Source organism: Anser cygnoides, chromosome W, assembly GCF_040182565.1.
Source record: "Anser cygnoides isolate HZ-2024a breed goose chromosome W, Taihu_goose_T2T_genome, whole genome shotgun sequence".
In the NCBI taxonomy this organism is placed as follows: domain Eukaryota; kingdom Metazoa; phylum Chordata; class Aves; order Anseriformes; family Anatidae; genus Anser; species Anser cygnoides.
Window position 1 is genome coordinate 4,050,431 of NC_089911.1, and position 19,914 is coordinate 4,070,344.

The 19,914-nt window shown below is 66.4% G+C and overlaps 1 protein-coding gene and 1 pseudogene across 1 annotated transcript; one reads left to right on the plus strand and one right to left on the minus strand.

Moving 5' to 3' along the window:
• Positions 1 to 452: 452 nt before the first annotated feature.
• On the plus strand, positions 453 to 5,467 carry LOC136788811 (zinc finger translocation-associated protein-like). Its single transcript, XM_066987495.1, has 4 exons — positions 453 to 731; positions 1,874 to 2,234; positions 4,011 to 4,443; positions 5,344 to 5,467. The coding sequence occupies exons 1-3, from the start codon at positions 549 to 551 to the stop codon at positions 4,397 to 4,399; spliced, it is 933 nt and encodes a 310-aa protein (XP_066843596.1). The 5' UTR covers positions 453 to 548; the 3' UTR covers positions 4,400 to 4,443; positions 5,344 to 5,467.
• A 1,356-nt stretch (positions 5,468 to 6,823) lies between these two features.
• On the minus strand, positions 6,824 to 19,100 carry LOC136788720 (reticulon-3-like; annotated as a pseudogene).
• Positions 19,101 to 19,914: the final 814 nt, after the last annotated feature.

Genomic DNA, 19,914 nt, shown 5'->3' on the forward strand with positions numbered 1-19,914 from the left:
GGGGGGAAGGGGGGGGACACCCCGGGGTGTTCCCCCCGATTTGGGGTTTCAGGAGGAGTTTGGGCCCCCGGCTGCTCCTGCAGGCTGTGGGAGGGGGACCAGGCCCACTGGGACCCCCTGGGTGGGGAGGAGGGGGGGCACTGGGAGCACTGGGAGGGGCGGGACACGGTTATGGGCCGGCCCTGAAGGGTGCGGAGCTCGAGACGGGGGCGGAGCCAGGAGGAGAAAAGCCACGCCCCCACCAGGGGTGGGCGTGGCATCGCACCGAAGCCACGCCCCCTTTGGTCCAAAGGGGCGGGGCCAGCTCGGGGCGCGGGGGGGGGGGCGGCGGCTGCTCGGGTGCCCCACGCGCCAGGGGACCCCGGGGGGATGCTGCGGGCTGGGGGGGGCTGCGGGGGGAGGGGAGCACCCCCCCCACCACCACCACCATGGGGCCCCCTCCCCAGATTTTGGCTTGGGGGGGGCTTTTTTAAAGAGGGACGAGCCGAGACCTGGCGGCACCTCATCGCCCCCCTCCTCCTGAAGCCCCCACTGCCGGAGGGGAGGCGATGGGGGGGGGGAGGGGAAAGGCGGCGTGCGGCCCCTTTAAATTTACCCAGGAGCCCTTAAAGGAGCCCCAGGGGCCCCACGGCAGCGTCCCCACCCCGGCCGGCCCCCGCCCGCCGCCGCCGCCGCCGCCCCGGGCCCCGCCATGGAGCCCCCGCAGCTGCTCCCGCAACCGGACCGCGCAGGTGAGCACCGACACGGCGGGGGGGGGGCAGGCAGTGCGGCCCCTTTAAGGAGCCCCCCCCCAAACAGAGGGGGGGGGGGGGCTGGGTCCCCCTTGGCGCACAATGGGAACGATGCTGGCCCTTTAAGGCGCCCCCTGGCCCTAGCGGCACCCCCGGCGCTTTGCCATCCCCTGGGCTCCTCTGGTGTGCCCCCGGCCCTTTAAGATGCCCCCGTCCTATTTGGGTGCCCCCCATCCCTGTAGGGTGCCCCCATCCCTTTCAGCTGCCCCTGTCCCTTTAAGGTGTCCCCCATCCCTTTAGGATGCCCCCCATCCCTTTAGGGTGCCCCCGACCCTTTAAGGTGCCCCCCGACCCTTTAGGGTGCTCCCATCCCTTTAGGGTGCCCCCATCCCTTTAAGTTGCCCCCCTCCCTTTAGGATGCCCCCCATCCCTTTGAGGTGCCCCCCATCCCTTTAGGGTGCCCCCATAGCTTTAAGACACCCCCATCCCCTTCAGCGGACCCTGTCCCTTTAAGACGCCCCCTTCCTCTTTCAGACGCCCCCTCCCCTTTAAGATGCCCCTCCCCTTCACCGCCCCCAGCCCCATTACCGTGCCCCTGCCCCTTTAAGGGCCCCTCCCCTTTTGGGCGCCCTGCCCCTTTTAAGTACCCCCACCCCTTTCCCAAGCCCCGCCCCTTGCAGTGCGCTGCCCCTTTAAGAGCCCCCTGGCCCTTTAAGAGCCTCCCCGGCCCTTTAAAAGGCCCCTGGCCCTTTAAGAGCCCTCGCACACCTTGCCCGTGCCGCCCCCCCCCCCCCGCTTTTGCCACCCCTCCCCCTTTAAGACCCTCACCCCTTTGACCCCCTTTGCCCCCCTGCTCTGGGATCCCCAAGACCCCCCCATCCCCAGCAGCCCCCAGACCCCCCCCCTATTTGTGCCCCCCATCCCCGAGGACCCCCACAGCCCCTCTCCATATGTGGGGCCCCCAGGATCCCCCCCATGCCCAGCAACCCCCATAGACCCCTCCATAGGCTCACCCCCCAAGCCCCTGCCATCCCTGCCGCCCCTATAACCCCGCCACCCCACAAATCCCCCCTAAAACCCCCTCCCTCCGTCTCCTGCCCCCCTCCCTGACCCCATAACCACCCCAACCCCCCCCCCCGCAGCCTCGCCGCCGGGCCCGGGGCCGCGGGGGGCGGCGGAGCGCGGACCACTGCGAGGCGCGGGCGTCGCGGCCGGGCCGCAGCCGCATCCCGGGTCGGGACCACCGGCGGTATTACCACGAGCGCTGGCGGGCCGAGTACCTGATGGAGTTCAACGCGGCGCGGCACGGGATGCTCTGCATGGTCTGCGGCAGCGCCCTCGCCACCCTCAAGCTCAGCACCATCAAGCGCCACATCCGCCAGAAGCACCCCTACTCCGGTGCCTGGGGGCCCCGCGAGAAGCAGCTCGTCCTCCGCTCCTGGGACGCCCACCTGGGACCCCCCGCTCACCCCGACGGGGGGCCCGGCGGCGGCCGCGGGCCAGGTACAGCTGCTGGGGAGGGTGCCCATGTCTGGGGGTCCTTCATGTGGGGGTCCCCTTTTAGCTGCCCCGTTGCCCCTTTAAGGTGGGACCCCTTTAACGTGGGACCCGCTATAGGACTCCATTGCCCCTTTAACTTGGGAGCCCTTTAAGGTGGGGCCCACCATTTCTACCCCATTGCCCCTTTAAGGTGGGACCCCTTTAAGGTTGGACCCCATTAAGGTGGGACCCACCATTCCTGCCCCATTGCCCCTTTAAGGTGGGAACCCTTTAAAGTGGGACCCACCATTGCTACCCCATTGCCCCTTTAACGTGGGACCCCCTTACTGTGGGACCCACCATAGCTGCCCCATTGCCCCTTTAACCTGGGACCCCCTTACTGTGGGACCCACCATAGCTGCCCCATTGCCCCTTTAAGCTGAGCCATTGCCCCCTTAAATATGCCCCCCCCGAGGGCCCTGACTCCTTTAAGCCAGGCCGTGCCCCCTTTTTGTGGGCCCCGCCCGCTCCCCGTTGAGCCCCGCCCCCTTTAAATTGCCCGGTGCCCCTTTAAGACAAGCCACGCCCCGAGGCTCGCCCACCACGCCCAGCTGCGCAGACCACGCCCACTTTTCCCAGCCACGCCTCGCCGAAGCCCCGCCCCCGAGGCAGACTGGGTTAAGCCCCGCCCCCCAGCGCTGGGTCTCCCCCTATGGGCCCCGCCCCGGCTGTTTGGCCCCGCCCCCTTTCCCATTTGGCTCCGCCCACGAGGGGCGGTCCCGCCACAGGCTCCGCCCCCAGCCTGTGTCCCCCTGGGCTCTCCCAGCCCTGCTGCCCCCGAGCCAACGTCCCCGGGGGTCCCCAAGGTGTCCCCGGGGGGGTCCCCAAATTGTCCCCATTGCCTCCAGCCCGTGTCCCCGGGGGGTCCCCAGGGGTCCCCAGGGGTCCCCAAGGTGCCCCCCATGTCCCCAAAGTGCCCCCAAGGTGCCCCCATTGCCCCCGACCCACGTCCCCATGTCCCCGAGGTGCCCCCCATGTCCCCAAGGTGCCCCCCATGTCCCCAGGGTGTCCCCAAGGTATCCCCATTGCCCCCAGCCCATGTCCCCAGGTCCCCAGTTTGCCCCCACATCCCCGAGGTGTCCCCAGGGTGACCCCAAGGTGTCCCCATTGCCCCCAACCCATGTCCCCAGGGTGTCCCCAAGGTGTCCCCAAGGTGTCCCCCATGTCCCCAGGGTGTCCCCAAGGTGTCCCCAAGGTGTCCCCAAGGTGTCCCCCATGTCCCCAGGGTGTCCCCAGGGTGTCCCCAAGGTGCCCCCATATGTCCCCAGGGTGTCCCCAAGGTGTCCCCATTGCCCCCAGCCCATGTCCCTATGCCGCCCCCCATGTCCCCAGGGTGTCCCCAAGGTGCCCCCAAGGTGCCCCCCATGTCCCCAGGGTGTCCCCAAGGTGTCCCCAAGGTGTCCCCATTGCCCCCAGCCCATGTCCCCATGCCGCCCCCCATGTCCTCAGGGTGTCCCCAAGGTGTCCCCAAGGTGCCCCCATGTCCCCAGGGTGTCCCCAAGGTGTCCCCATTGCCCCCAGCCCATGTCCCCAAGGCGCCTCCCATGTCCCTGAGGTGCCCCCAACGTGCCCCCATTGCCCCCAGCCCATATCCCCCCGTCCCCAAAATGTCCCCAAGGCGTCCCCGCTGCCCCCAACCCATTCCCCCACGGTGCCCCCCCCCCATGTCCCCAACGCCCCCCCACCCCTTCCCCCCTCCTAACACCCCCCTCTCCCCCCTCCCCCCTCCCCCCCCCGCAGGCTGCCCACCCCCCGCCGCCACCGCCACGGCCGTCCCCGTGGCCCCCCGTCCCCACGGGGCCGCAAGGGGCCGGGGGGGCCGGGGGGGGACTCGCTGCGGGGGTGGCTGCGGGCAGAGCTGCTGCTGGACCTGGAGGCGGGGGGCAGCCGCCTGCGCTGCCTCCTCTGCGCCCGCGCCCTGCCCTCGCTGCACCTCGGGGACATCCGGCGGCACGCGCTGGCCGCGCACCCCGCGTCCCTCGCCCTGGGCCCCGCCGAGCGCGGGCGCTGCTGCGGGCCTGCGGGGACGAGGAGGAGGAGGAGGAGGAGGAGGAAGAGGAGGAGGAGGAGGAAGAGGAGGAGGAGGAGGAGGAGGAGGAAGAGCGTGGTGGCGGCGGTGGTGGTGGTGAGGCGGCGGGGAGTGACGGCCCGAGGGACGGAGAGGAGGAGGATGGTGAGATGGGGGGGGGGGGCATGGGGACGATGGGGGTGATGGGGACAATGGGGACATGGGGGTGATGGGGGTGATGGGGACAATGGGGACATGGGGACAATGGGGACGTTGAGGACATGGGGGTGATGGGGACATGGGGGTATGGGGACAATGGGGACATGGGGACAATGGGGACATGGGGGTGATGGGGACAATGGGGACATGGGGACAATGGGGACATGGGGGTGATGGGGACAATGGGGACATGGGGACAATGGGGACATGGGGGTGATGGGGACAATGGGGACATGGGGGTGATGGGGAGAATGGGGACATGGGGGTGATGGGGACAATGGGGACATGGGGGTGATGGGGACAGGGGGACGATGGGGATATGGGGACGATGGGGACATGGGGACGATGGGGACATGGGAGGTGATGGGGACATGGGGGTGATGGGGACAATGGGGACATGGGAGGTGACAGGGACAGGGGGATATGGGGGGTGATGAGGATGCTGGAGACATGGGGGCAGTGGGGACATTGGGGACATGGGGTCAAGGGGGACACGGGGGTGATGGGGACAATAGGGAGGGTGTGGGGACATGGGGGTGCTGGGGACGATGGGGACATGGGGGGTGATGGGGACACGAGGAGGGTGTGGGGACATGGCGGTGACGGGGACAATGGGGACATGGGGGTGGTGGGGACATGGGGACATGGGGACAATGGGACTTGGGGACTTGGCCCAGGCATGGGGGCGCTGGGGACATGGGGTGACCAAGGGGACGCTGGGGGGGGGGGGCGCTGGGGACTTGGGGTGGCCGTGGGGACACCGTGGGGACGCTGGGGGGGGGGCACACGAGCGGGTCCCCAGCTGGGGACAGGACAAGGGACCCGTCTGTCCCCCCCCCCCCGCAGCCCCAGCGCCCCCCAGCCCCGCCGAGGAGGAGGAGGAGGAGGAGGCCGAGGCCGAAGCAGCGGGGGCGGGGGGCCCCCCGGGGGCTGTGGCACAGGCGGGGGGGACGCGGGGGTCACCCCCCCCGCAGGGCCCCCCTGACCCCCCTGCACCACCTGAGCCGTGAATGTGGGGGGGACGTGGGGACAGAGGGGACATTTTGGGGGTCCCCCCCCCAGGTGTCCCTGGTCCCCTGTGGGTCCCCTCACGGTGTCACCGGTCCCCAGGGGGTCCCCTACTGGGGTCACCAGTCCCCAGGGGGTCCCTTACTGGTGTCACTGGTCCCCAGGGGGTCCCCAACTGGTGTCACCGGTCCCCAGGGGGTCCCCTTGCGGTGTCACCGGTCCCCAGGGGGTCCCCAGGGGTCCCCTACTGGTGTCACCGGTCCCCAGGGGGCCCCCAACTGGCGTCACCGGTCCCCAGGGGTTCCCCAGGGGGTCCCCAACTGGTGTCACCAGTCCCCAGGGGGTCCCCTCGTGGTGTCACCGGTCCCCAGGGGGTCCCCAGGGGGTCCCCAACTGGTGTCACCGGTCCCCAAGGGGTCCCCAACTGGTGTCACCAGTCCCCAGGGGGTCCCCAACTGGTGTCACCAGTCCCCAGGGGGTCCCCACTGGGTCCCCTACTGGGGTCACCAGTCCCCAGGGGTCCCCTCGCAGTGTCACCAGTCCCCAGGGGGTCCCCTACTGGTGTCACCAGTCCCCAGGGGGTCCCCAGTGGGTCCCCAACCGGTGTCACCAGTCCCCAGGGGGTCCCCTCAGGTCCCCAGGGGTCCCCCCGCGGTGCCACCAGCCCCCAGAGGGTCCCCTCCATGGTGCCACCGGTCCCCAACCGCCCCCCGTCCCCCCGCGCCATCACCAGTCCCCTCCGTGTCCCCCAAAAGCCCCCCCCCGCGGTGCCACCCTATTTATGCGCCCCCCCCTCCCCGCACCCCGTTTTTGTTTTTTTACGCCCCGTTTTGTACGCGAATCCCCTCAATAAACCCTCGATAAGGCCCTGGGGAGCGGCAGATGGGGGGGGGACACACGTCTGGGGGGGGACACATGGCGCGGGGGGGACATTTGGCCTGGGGGGGGATATTTGATATTTGGCCTGGGGGGGGGCACGCACCAAGGAAAGGGGTCGGAGGCGTCCGTCCGTCGCGGTGTTTTATTGAGCCCCCCCCCACGCCAAGACCGGCTCACGTCACCGGGGGGGGGGGGACACACGACACGCCATTTGGGGGGGGGGGGGGGGGCACCCCCCGGGTGCCCGTTTTTTTTGGGGGGGCGCACAGAGCTGACAGCGGGGGTCACACACAGACACGGAGCCTTTTTTTTGGGGGGGGGGGGGGGCATGGGGGGGGGGGGTTGAGCCCCCCCCCCGCACACACCGGGCGTGGTGGGGGTGCCCCCCCCAATTTACAGCAGTTACAGACATTTCACCTCGTTAACGTTAAAAAAAATTAACCGGGGGGGGGGGGGGGAACGAGCGGGGGACGGGGGGAGCCCCCCCAGGTGGAGTGGAGGAAGGGGGGGGGCTGGGTTTTTACCCCCCCCCAAAAAAAAAAAAAGGGGAGGCCAAGTCCAAGGCTGGGGTGGAAGGGACAGACGGACGCCGCCCCGAGACGGCCGGGGGGTCGTGGGTGGCGAGGGGGGCACCCCGATATTCCCCCCCGAGTTCTGGGTTTATTCCGGCTTCTTCTTGGCCATGCCCGGGACCTTCGCTTGGACCCTGCGGGGAGAGGAGAGACGGCGCGGTGATGGGGGGGGGGGGCACACGGGGGGGTCCTGGTGACATGGGGGGGGGGTCACACGGTGACGAGGGGGGTCACGGTGACAAGGGGGGTCACACAGTGACCTGGGGGGGCCACGGTGACCTGGGGGGGGTCACACGGTGAAAAGGGGTCATGGTGACAAGGGGGTCACACAGTGACCTGGGAGGGTCATGGTGACAAGGGGGAGTCACACGGTGACAAGGGGGTGTCATGGTGACCCGGGGGTCACAGTGACCCAGGGGGGTCACACGGTGACAAGGGGGGTCCCAGTGACAAGGGGGGTCACATGGTGACCCGGGGCGGTCACACAGTGACAAGGGGGGGGTCACACGGTGACCCGGGGGTCACAGTGACCCGGGGAGGGCACACAGTGAAAAGGGGGGTCACAGTCACCCGGGGGGGTCCCGGTGACAAGGGGGGTCCCGGTGACATGGGGGGGTCCCGGTGACAAGGGGGTGTCACACGGTGACAAGGGGGGGGGCCACGGTGACAAGGGGGTCACACAGCGACCTTGGGGGTCACGGTGACAAGGGGGGGTCACAGGGTGACCCAGGGTGGGGGCACACGGTGACAGGGGGTCCCAGTGACACGGGGGGTCATGGTGACAAGGGGGTCACACGGTGACACAGGGGGTGTCACGGTGACCCGGGGGTCACACGGTGACAAGGGGGCCACGGTGACACAGGGGGGTCACACAGTGACCTGGGGGGTCACGGTGACACAGGGGGGTCATGGTGACACTTGGGGGTCATGGTGACAAGGGGGGGGTCACGCGCATCTGGGGGTCACACAGTGACAAGGGGGTCCCAGTGACATTGGGAGGGGGTCACATAGTGACCTCTAGGGGTCCCAGTGACATGGGGGTCACGGTGACCTGGGGGGGGGTCACACGGTGACAAGGGGGTCCCAGTGACACGGGGGGGGGTCACACAGTGACCTGGGGGTCCTGGTGACAAGGGGGTCCCGGTGACACGGGGGGGGTTACACAGTGACCTGGGGGGCCACGGTGAGCTGGGGGGGTCACACGGTGACAAGGGGGGCCACAGTGACAAGGGGGGGTCACACGGTGACAAGGGGGGCCACGGTGACCCGGGGGGTCACACGGTGACAAGGGGGGCCACGGTGACACAGGGGGTCACGGTGACACAGGGGGTCACACAGTGACCTGGGGGGCCACGGTGACCTGGGGGGTCATGGTGACAAGGGGGGGTCACGTGGTGACACGGGGGAGTCCCGGTGACAAGGGGGGGTCCCGGTGACCCGGGGGGTCCCGGTGCCACTCACTTCGCGACGAGGGACCTGGTCTGCTCGCGGGCCATGTTCACGTAGTGGTCGATCTGCGCCTGGGGGGGGACACACAACAAAACGGGGGGGTCAGGGGGTCCCCGATTCCGCCCCCCATCCCATTGCGTGTGGGGGGGATCCCCGGTGCCCCCCCCCCAGCAACATTTTGGGGTGCTCACCTTGTACTTCTCGTAGACGGGCGGGACGGTGAAGGCGAGCAGGTCGGCTTGGGGGGGGGGGATAAAAAGGGGTCAGCGCCCGCCCCGGGGGGGGGGCACAGCCCCCTAACGAGGCTCAGCTCGTTAATTTGGGGGGGGAACCCCCATTATTTTTTTTTTTGGGGGGGGGATTTACCGAGGATGAGGAGGGTGATGCCGTTGAAGACGGCTCCCACGTAGGTCAGGAGCCACATGGCCACGGCCAGCTGGGGGGGGGGGGGGTGACATCGTGGGGGGGTATTTTTGGGGTTGGGGGGGTTATTTTTTTTTTGGGGGGGGGGTATTTTTTGAAAGGGGGGGCTTCACCTTCAGGGAATCCACCAGGTCCTCGACCAGGAAGAGGCGGAGGAGGAGCCGCAGGGCGCGGTTGACGTGGACCATGGCGGCGGCGGCGTGGCTCTGGAAGGCCTCGGGGGACAGCGCCACGTCCAGCTCCAGGTAGGCCCTGGGGGGGGGACACGGGGGGGGACACGGCGGGGGGGGGGGACACGGAGAGAGGGGGGTGTGGGGGACATGGGGACGCGGGGTGGGGCGGGGGGGGCACGCCGATGTGGGGGGAGTCCCTGAACGACCTCCCCCCTCTCTCTTCCCTGGGGGGGGGGGCTGGGGGTGGCAGCGATGGGTGCGGGGGGGGGCTGTCCCTATGGGTGCCACCAGCAGCCCCCTATGGGTCCCGTCACCACCCCATGGGTCCTGTCACCGCCCTATAGGCCCCACCACCACCCTACGGGTCCCACTGTCACCCTATGGGTCCCACCCCCACCCTATGGGTCCCGTCACCACCCTATAGGTGCCACCACCCCCTACGGGTCCCACCACCATCCTATGGGTCCCACCATGACCCTACAGATCCCACCACCACCCTACGGATCCCGTCACCCCCTATGAGTCCTGTCAACCCCCTATGGGTCCCACCACCACCCTATAGATCCCACCACCCCCCTATGGGTCCCGTCACCACCCTATAGCTCCCACCACCACCCTACAGATCCCAACACCACCCTACAGATCCCACCATGACCCTACAGATCCCACCACCCCCCTATAGGTCCCACCACCACCCTATAGAACCAACCACCACCCTATAGATCCCACCACCACCCTATAGGTCTCACCAGCACCCTATGGGTCCCGTCACCCTCCTATAGATCCCACCACCCCCCTATGGGTCCCATCACCCTCCTATGCGTCCCACCACCCCCCTATGGGTCCCACCACGACCCTATAGATCCCACCACCACCCTATGGGTCCCGTCACCCCTATGGGTCCCATCACCACCCTATGGGTCCCGTCACCTCCCTATGGGTCCCATCACCCTCCTATGGGTCCCACCACCCTACAGATCCCACCACCACCCTATAGCTCCCACCACCACCCTACAGATCCCACCATGATCCTAAAGATCCCACCACTCCCCTATGGGTCCCACCACCACCCTATGAGTCCCATCACCCCCTATGGGTCCTGTCACCTTCCTACGGGTCCCACCACCACCCTACGCATCCAACCACCCTCCCTATGGGCTCTATGGGTCCCACCACCACCCTATGGGTCCCACCATTACCCTACAGATCCCACCACCCCCTACGGGTCCCATCACCCCCCTACGTGTCCCACCACCACCCTATAGATCCCACCACCACCTCTATGGGTCCCACCACCACCCTACGGGTCCCGTCACCCTCCTATGGGTACCACCACCCTCCTATGGGTCCCACCACCACCCTATGGGTCCCGTCACCACCCTATAGCTCCCACCACCACCCTATAGATCCCACCACCCCCCTACGTGTCCCACCACCCCCCTATGGGTCCCACCACCCCCTACGGGTCCCACCACCACCCTACGCACCCAACCACCGCCCCTATGGCCTCTACGGGTCCCCCCACCCTCCTATGGCCCTCCCCACCCCCCACCCCCTCCCCTCCTCCCCCCCACCCTCCTACGGCCCCCCCCCCACCCTCCTATGGGCCCCCCACCCCCACGTGTCCCCCCCCCCGTCGCCCACCTGAAGGGGTGCCCCTCGTCGGCCTTCCGCAGGGCGGCGAGGACGGCGCGGTAGACGCGGTAGCCGAGGTGCCGCAGAGCAGGGCCAGGGCGGCGTGCGCCGCCACGCTCACCGCGCTGCACGCCGCCAGCGCCAGCAGCAGCGCCAGGCTGCCCCCGAACAGCGCCCCGCTGCGCCGCGCGTCCCGCCACAGCACCAGGTCCCGCGCTGCCGGGGGGGGGGACACGGGGGGGGGTCACGGGGGGGACAGGGGCACGAAACCCGCGACCCCCCCCCATGCCCTCCTGTGGCCCCTGTTTTGGCCATGAGTCTTTCAGCCATTCATTAAGGCTAGCAGTAATTAGTAGGGGGGGCATCATTGGTTATTTGGGGGGGGGGCACATCGATGTGTTATTTGGGGGGGGGGGCACATCCGTGGGTTATTTGGGGGGGGGCACACCGGCGAAGCTGTCAGTGAGGGGGCCGTGTTCTCCCCCCCCCCAACCCCATTCGGCCCCAAAAAGTGGTTTTTTTCCCCCAAAAAATGAGGCAGAGGAGGTGAGAGATGGGGGAGGGTGAGATATCTTTTTGGGGGGGGGGTGAGATTTTTTGGGGGGGGGCGGAGATTTTTTTGGGGGGGGATTTGGGGGGGGGGGGCATTTTGGGGGTGGCTGCCCCCGAACAGCGCCCCGCTGCGCCGCGCGTCCCGCCACAGCACCAGGTCCCGCGCTGCGGGGGGGACACCGGGGGGTCACGGGGGGGACAGGGGCACGAAACCGCGACCCCCCCCCCTCCGCCCTCCTGTGGCCCCCGGTTCAACCACGAGTCTTTCAGCCCTTCGTTAAGGCAATGGGTAATTAGTTGGGGGGGGGGCATCAATTTGTTATTTGGGGGGGGGACATCAACGTGTCATGGGGGGACATCGATCTGTTTTGGGGGGGGCACATCCGTGGGTTATTTGGGGGGGGGCACATCGGCGAAGCTGTCAGTGAGGGGGCCGTGTTCTCCCCCCGCCCCGACCCCATTCGGCCCCAAAAAGTGCGTTTTTTTCCCCCAAAAAAATTGAGGCAGAGGAGGTGACCCCCTCTGGGGGGGCTGGAGAGATGGGGGGGGGGAGATTTTGGGGTGGGGGGGATTTTGGGGCTGGGGCAAATATTTTGGGGCTGGGGGTGCTATTTTGGGGGCGATATTTCATGGGGGGTAAGATTTTGGGGGTGGGGGCAATATTTTGGGGGTGAGAAATATTTATGGGGTGGGGGGGTATTTTGGGGTGGGGGCGAGATTTTGGGGGCAATATTTTGGGGTGGGGGCAAGATTTTGGAGGGCAAGATTTTGGGGTGGGGGCAAAATTTTGGGGTCGGGGGCGATATTTCGGGGACAAGCGCGGTATTTTGGGAACGACACAATATTTTGGGGGCGATATTTTTTTTTTTTTTGGGGGGGGGGGGGGGGCGGCGTTACCTGCGAGGGGCGGCAGCAGCAGGCGGGCTGGGGGGCCGCAGGGGGGGCTCCTCGGTCACCCCCCGCAGCCGCTCCGGCTCTGCCTCGGGGAGCCGGGGGGCGGCGATTTTGGGGCCCCCGGGGCGGCGATTTCAGGCGGGGGGGGGGCAGATTTCGGCGGCGAGGGGGGGGGCGACGACTCGCGGCGGCGGCGAGGAGGAGGATTTTGGGGGGGGGGGGAGGCCCCCGCCGACGTCGTCTTCGATAACGGTGGCGTCGGAGTCTCCGGAGCTGTCGGCGTCGCCGAGGGGGGGGCGCCGGCGTCGCGGGGGGGTCCCGTCGTCGAGGGGGGTTCCCGTCGCGGGGGGGGTCCCGTCGTCGCGGGGGGGTCCCGTCGTCGCGGGGGGGGCCCCTTGGCCCCGTTCCACCCAGTCCCAGCTGAGCATCTCGCTGGTGAAGCTGCGCATCTCCCGCACGCATTTGGAAACCTCCTCCAGCGTCGTCCGGGCTTTGGTCCCGCTCATACTGGTCATACTGGTCATACTGGGGATGCTGGGGGTACTGGTGCCGCGGGGGGCTTGGCTGGGAAGTCGCAGACGCGGTCCTCGGGGATCTGGCTGAGCGCCCCCGCTCGCCCAGCGCCGCCGCGTACTCGCGCTCCGGCACCAGCTCGAAGGGGGACCCGGGGAGTCCTTGGGGGGCTCCCCCCGCCGCCCCCCCGAGGAGGAGGAGGAGGAGAGGGGGACGAAGGCTTCCCACGACGAAGGTTTGGGGGCGCTCCCCTGGGCGGCCCCCGAAATGGCTGGAATTTGGGGGGGGCGGCACTTAGGGCGCGGTTAGGACAAGCGGCATGCGGGGGGGGGGCGAACCCCCAAATCCCCCCCCAAATTCACCCCCCAAAATTCACCCCCCCCCCCAAAATTCACCTCCCCCCAGGGCAGCATTTTGGGGGGACCCCCCAGGGCAGCTTTTTGGGGACCCCCCCCAGGGCAGCTTTTTGGGGAACCCCCCCAGAGCAGCGTTTTGGGGGCCCCCCAGGGCAGCTTTTGGGGGGGACCCCCCCTAAAAAAAAATAACAGACCCCAACATCAGCGCAGCCATGCGAGCGGACAACGCGGGGCTGAGGGGGGGGGCAAAGCTGCAGCGGTTTCGGCGCCGTCTTCGTTTCGGGGCTAAAACGCCCGGATTGGGTCAGAAGCGAGGAAGCCCGGTTGCCAGGGCAGGATGCGGCCCCAAAAGCGGGGTTTTTTTGCGTGGTTTTGGGTTTTTTGACCATTTTGTTTATTTGTTTTTAACATTTTTCACCATCCGAGCCCCCCCCCCCAGCGGAGAGTTTTGGGTCAAGAACGAGCGGTTTTGGGTCAAGAACGAGCGGTTTTGGGGCTCGGCGAGGTTTCGGGGGCGTCGTCCCCGGTCGGCGGGGTGCGGCCGTTTGTCCCCCCCCCCCCGCGACGGACGGACAGACGGACGGACGGGGGGGGCGTGCAAAGCAAGGAGGGGGGGGGCGGCAGCAGCAAGGCACAGCAGCGGCGAAGCTCCGAAACGGGCAGGTTTTGGTTAAAAAAGAGAGCGAGGAGCGGAAGAAAAACGTCTATTTTTTGTCATTTCTGGAAAAAAGGAGGAACCCCGCACGTCCCCGCCCCCCCCCCGAGCTCTGAGCGCCGTGGGGGGGGCGCCCCGTGTTTGGGGACCCCCAACGGTCCCAACGTCCTCAACCCCCCCCCCGTTAATAAAAATTTAACGTTTTTCTTCCGCAAAAAGAGGCAGAAAAGGAGAAACTTGCCTGGTGAAGCCGCAAAGAGAGAGACAGGCTGGGAGGAGGAAACAAGGGGATCTGCAAGAAAATACACACGGTGAGAAACCCCAAAAGCGCCCCAAATTTAGCTGCCCCCCCCACCCCCCCACCGGGGTTGGCACCGCATGGGGGGGGTCCCCAAAAAGGGGGAGGGGGGTCACCGTGAGGGCGCGACGGACGCGGCTGCGGCACGGAAAGGGTTAATCGCGGCGCCAAAGCCCCCCGGTTTCGTTTTGGGGCGAATCCGCCCGGATTTGGGGCAGGAAGGACCTCACGGGGAGGGGGACGCGCCCTGTCCCCCCCCCTCACACACCCCCTTTTTGGGGCCGGTCCCCGCTTCGGGGCACGGCGCTTCCCGGGCCTTCCTCCTCCTCCTCCTCCTCTTCCTCGGCCGTTTTGGGGTCCGGTGCCCGTTTTGGGGGCTGCCCCCCCAATCTTCCTCTTCCTCGTTTTGGGGTCTGCTCCCCACCTTCCTCCTCCTCCTCCTCCTTCCTCTTCCTCCTCCTCCTCCTCTTCCTCAGGCCTTTTGGGGTCCGGCCCCGTATCAGGGCACGGCAGCCACGGCCTTCCTCCTCCTCCTCCAACGATTTTGGGGTCCGGTCCCCGTATCGGGGTTCAGCGCCGCCCCCCAATTCCTCCTCCTCCTCCTCGGGTGTCCATTTTGGGGTCTGGTCCCCATATCGGGGTACAGCGTTGCCCCCAAATTCCTCCTCCTTGGGTCCCATTTTGGGGTCCGGTCCCCGTATCGGGGTTCAGCGCCGCCCCCAATTCCTCCTCCTCTTCCTCGGGTACCATTTTGGGGTCTCGCCCCCATATCGGGGTACAGCGCTGTCCCCAAATTCTCCCTCCTCCTCCTCGGGTACCATTTTGGGGTCCTCTCCCCAATATCGGGGTACAGCGCTGTCCCCAAATTCTTCCTCTTCATCGGCGTCCGTTTTAGGGTCCTGTCCCCATATCGGGGTTCAGCGCCGCCCCCAAATCCTCCTCCTCTTCCTCAGGTGCCATTTTGGGGTCTGGTCCCTGTATTGGGGTACAGCATTGCCCCCAAATTCCTCCTCCTCCTCCTCGGTGTACCATTTTGGGGTCTCACCCCCATATCGGGGTACAACGTTGCCCCCAAATTCTTCCTCCTCTTCCTCAGGTGCCGTTTTGGGGTCCTGTCCCCATATCGGGGTTCAGCGCCACCCCCAAATCCTCCTCCTCTTCCTCGGGTACCATTTTGGGGTCCAGTCCCCATATCAGGGTACGGCGCTGTCCCCAAATTCTTCCTCCTCCTCCTCGGGGTCCATTTCGGGGTCCTGTCCCCAATATCGGGGTACAGCGCTGTCCCCAAATTCTTCCTTCTCCTCCTTGGTGTCTGTTTTGGGGTCTCGCCCCCATATCGGGGTTCAGCGCCGCCCCCAAATCCTCCTCCTCTTCCTCGGGTACCATTTTGGGGTCTGGTCCCTGTATCGGGGTACAACGTTGCCCCCAAATTCCTCCTCCTCCTCCCTGGGTACCATTTTGGGGTCCGGTCCCCGTATCGGGGTTCAGCGCCGCCCCCAAATCCTCCTCCTCCTCCTCTTCGGTGTCCATTTTGGGGTCTGGTCCCCATATCGGGGTACAACGTTGCCCCCAAATTCTTCCTCCCCTTCCGTGTCCGTTTTGGGGTCCTGTCCCCATATCGGGGTTCAGCGCCACCCCCAAATCCTCATCCTCCTCCTCGGGTACCATTTTGGGGTCTGGTCCCCATATTGGGGTACAGCGTTGCCCCCAAATTCCTCCTCCTCTTCCGTGTCCGTTTTGGGGTCCTGTCCCCGTATCGGGGTTCAGCGCCGCCCCCAATTCCTCCTCCTCGGGTACCATTTTGGGGTCCTGTCCCCAATATCGGGGTACAGCGCTGTCCCCAAATTCTTCCTCTTCATCGGCGTCCGTTTTAGGGTCCGGTCCTCATATCGGGGTACAGCGCTGTCCGCAAATTCCTCCTCCTCCTCCTCGGGGTCCATTTCGGGGTCCTGTCCCCATATCGGGGTTCAGCGCCGCCCCCAAATCCTCTTCCTCCTCCCCGCAGCCATTTTGGGGTCCTGCCCCCATATTGGGGTGCGGCGCCACCCCCAAATCATCCTCCTTTTCCTCGGGTGCCATTTTGGGGTCTCGCCCCCATATCGGGGTTCAGCGCCGCCCCCAAATCCTCCCCGCCGCCCCCAGCCCATGCCGAGGAGGGCAAAAACGACCTCATTTTGCCCCAAAACCCCGGTTTTTTACACGGGTTTCCCCCTTTTCGGGGTGACCCCGGGCGGGATTGCGTCACAGCCAGCTGGGTGACGCAGCCGGGGTTGGTTTTTTGGGGGAAAAGAATGGGATTTAGGGTGCTGCGAGGGGCTGGGGGGAGAGCCCCCACGAGGGATCTGCTGGGAGAAATTGGGGGAAAAAGGAGCGATTTGGACATTTTCCCCGCTCCTGATGCTGACGGGGGGACAGCAGGGGGGCAGCCACCTCTGCCAGGGTCGTTTTTTGGGGGAAAAGAATGGGATTTAGGGTGCTGTGAGGGGCTGGGGGGGAGAGCCCCCCACGAGGGATGTGCTGGGAGAAATTGGGGGAAAAAGGAGCGATGGACATTTTCCCCGCTCCTGATGCTGGAAGGGGGCGGTCATCACTGCCAGGGTCGTTTTTTGGCGGAAAATAATGGGATTTGGGGTGCTGTGTGGTGCTGGAGGGAGAGCCCCCACAAGGGATCTGGTGGGAGAATTTGGGGAAAAAGGAGCGATTTGGACATTTTCCCCACTCCTAATGCTGGGAGGGGGACAGCAGGGGGCGGCCACCTCTGCCAGGGTCATTTTTGGGGGAAAAGAATGGGATTTGGGGTGTTGTGAGGGGCTGGGGGGGGAGAGCCCCCACAGGGGATCTGGTGGGAGAATTGGGGGAAAAAGGAGTGATTTGGACATTTTCCCCGCTCCTGATGCTGACGGGGGACAGCAGGGGCGGCTACCTCTGCCAGGGTCATTTTTTGGGGGAAAAGAATGGGATTTGGGGTGTTGTGAGGGGCTGGGGGGGGAGAGCCCCCCCACAGGGGGATCTGCTGGGAGAATTGGGGGAAAAGGAGTGATTTGGACATTTTCCCCGCTCCTGATGCTGACGGGGGGACAGCAGGGGGGCGGCCACCTCTGCCAGGGTCATTTTTTGGGGGAAAAGAATGGGATTTAGGGTGCTGTGAGGAAGAAGAGCCCCCCACGAGGGATCTGCTGGGAGAAATTGGGGGAAAAAGGAGCGATTTGGACATTTTCCCTGCTCCTGATGCTGACGGGGGACAGCAGGGGGCGGCCACCTCTGCCATGGCCGTTTTTAGGGAAAAAAACGGGATTTAGGGTGCTGTGAGGAGGAAGAGCCCCCCCACGAGGGATCTGCTGGGAGAAACTGGGGGAAAAAGGAGCGATTTGGACATTTTCCCTGCTCCTGATGCTGGGAGGGGGACAGCAGGGGGCGGCCACCTCTGCCATGGCCGTTTTGGGGGAAAAGAACGGGATTTAGGGTGCTGTGAGGGGCTAGGGGGGAGGGAGAGCCCCCCACGAGGGATCTGCTGGGAGAAATTGGGGGAAAAAAGGAGCGATTTGGCCATTTTCCCCGCTCCTGATACCGGGAACGGGGCGGCCACGCGCTGGGATCCGGGGGGGGGGGGGATTCCCTGCCCCCGGCGCCCCCGGGATCCCTTTTGTGCTGTTTTTCCCCCATTTCCACCCCCCCCCCCCAGCCACGCGCCCGGCAGCATCTGCAGTGCGTCGCCGCCGGGGACAATGGCAGCGCCCGGCGCCTCTTTGTCCCCTTCTGTCCCCCCCCAGCCAGGGGGACACGGGGGGGGCACCCGGACACCCCCACAGTGTGGGGGGGGGGGGCTCGGGTTCGCCCCCTTCGCTCCCCCCCCAAATCCGTGCCCCAAAGGACGGCGTTGCCATCGCTACGAGCCTAAACCTCAGCTCTGAGGCCCCAAAAATAACCTCCCCCCCCCCCCCCCAAAAAGCACCCCAAATCCCCTCGTTCCCCCCCCCGGCTGCACCCCAAAGGCGCAGCGGGGCCCCAAAAGCCCCAAATCCCACAGGTGAGCCCCCCCCAAAAGCTTCGTCCCCTTCCTCTGAGCCCCCCCACCCCCCAAAGCCTCATCCCCCTCGTTTGACCCCCCAAACCCGCTGCCTGCACCCCAAAAGGCCCCCAGCACGGCCCCAAAGGGCTCGCCCTCCTCCCCTGCACCCCAAACCCCACGTTTACACCCCAAAACCACCTCAGCCCACCCATCCACGCCCCAAAAGGCCTCGTCATTCTTTATCGGGGCCCCCAAAAGGCCTCGACCGCACCCCAAATCCCCCATCTTTGCCCCCCAAAAAGGCCCCATCTACCTCACAGGAGCCCCAAAAGGCCTCGTTCTCCTCACCTGCACCCCAAATCCCACATTTATACCCCTAAATGCTTCCTCCCCATCCGTCTACACCCCAAAAAGGCCTCATTCCCCTATATAGGGGTCCCAAAAGGCCTAATCACATCCCAAACCCCATGTTTTTGCCCCTAAATACGTCATTCTCTCCATCTACACCCCAAAAACGCCTCGTTCCCCTTTATCGGGGCCCCAAAAGGCCTCACCCTATTCACCCGCACCCCAAATCCCGCATTTACACCCCTAAATGCTTCCTCCCCGTCCGTCTACGCCCCAAAAAGGCCTCGATCTCCTTTACTGGAGCCCCAAAAGGCCTCATCCTCTCCACCCGCACCCCAAACCCCACGTTTACACCCCAAAACGCCTCCTTTCTCTCACAGGACCCCCAAGAGGCCTCCTCGCACCCCGAATCCCGCATTTATGCCCCTCAACGCTTCCTCCTCTCCGCCTACACCCCAAAAAAGGCCTCGTCCTCCTCCCCCGCCCCCCAAATCCCACGTTTACACCCCAAAACACCTCACCCCACCCGTCTACGCCCCAAAAAGGCCTCGTCCCCCTTTACTGGGGCCCCAAAAGGCCTCACCCCGCTTACCTGAACCCCAAAAAGGCCTCGTCCTCCTCCCCCGCACCCCGACCCCCCCCATTTACACCCCGAATCCCCTATTTACACCCCAAAACGCCCCATTCCCCTCACAGCACCCCCAGAGCCGCCCCCCCCCCCGGGCCCTTACCGACGCAGGACACGGCTCCGGCCCCCTGCAGGCCGGGCCGGCGGGCTCGGGGCGTGCTGAGGAAGAGGAGGAGGAGACGAAGGGGGACTGCGCGGCGGGGTCGGCCATGGCGGCGGCGGCTGCGGCGGGCCCGGAGCCGGGGCGCGGAGCGTCCGTCGCGGGCGGCGGCCACGCACCGACTGCGGCCGGGGCGGGGCGGGGCGGCGGCGCCGAGGCACCGCGCATGCGCCGAAGCCGGCCGCGCGGCTTCGCGGCGATCGCTGCGCATGCGTCGTTCCCCCCCCCGTCTCCCCGCTCCTGAGCTTCTGCGCGTGCGCGGAGCGTTGCCGTGGCGGCCGGCGCGAGGGCTGATGGGAGTTGTAGTTCCCTAACGCCCCAATCCATAGAGGCTTGGGCTATAGGGTGTGTTCTATAGGGTGAGGGCCTGTACTCCCTATATATAGCGGGAATATATCTCTCAGGACCTTGTGGTTTGCCCAGGGTGTAGCTCAGTCCCTGATTGTCCCCTATAGGGAGGTGGAACCTACAGCGATCCATACATAGAAGGCTGTCCATATGGTTTTCTATAGGGGAAAGGACATTATAGGGTCTTTAGGTGCCTTTAGGCTACCCCTTACGTGGAAGCAGGATAGTCGTAGGGCTCTATAGAGGTCAGACGGGGCGACAGAGCGCGTCCTATAAGGGAAAGAGCCCTAAAGTGGCCTGCTGAAGGAGAGGGCGCTATAGGACGCTCCCCATAAGGGCTGGGGCTGCCCCTAAGGGATCTATAGGGCCAGGAGCTGCCCCCTATAGGGGGCCGGGGCCGCAGAGCGCCCCCGGGGGTGCAGGGGGTCCGGGAGGCCCCGCGGAGCGCCCCTCCCCCCCCGGGAGGACCCCAGAGGTCAGCCGGGGCCGGCCGGGGGCGGGGCCAGGCGGGTCACGT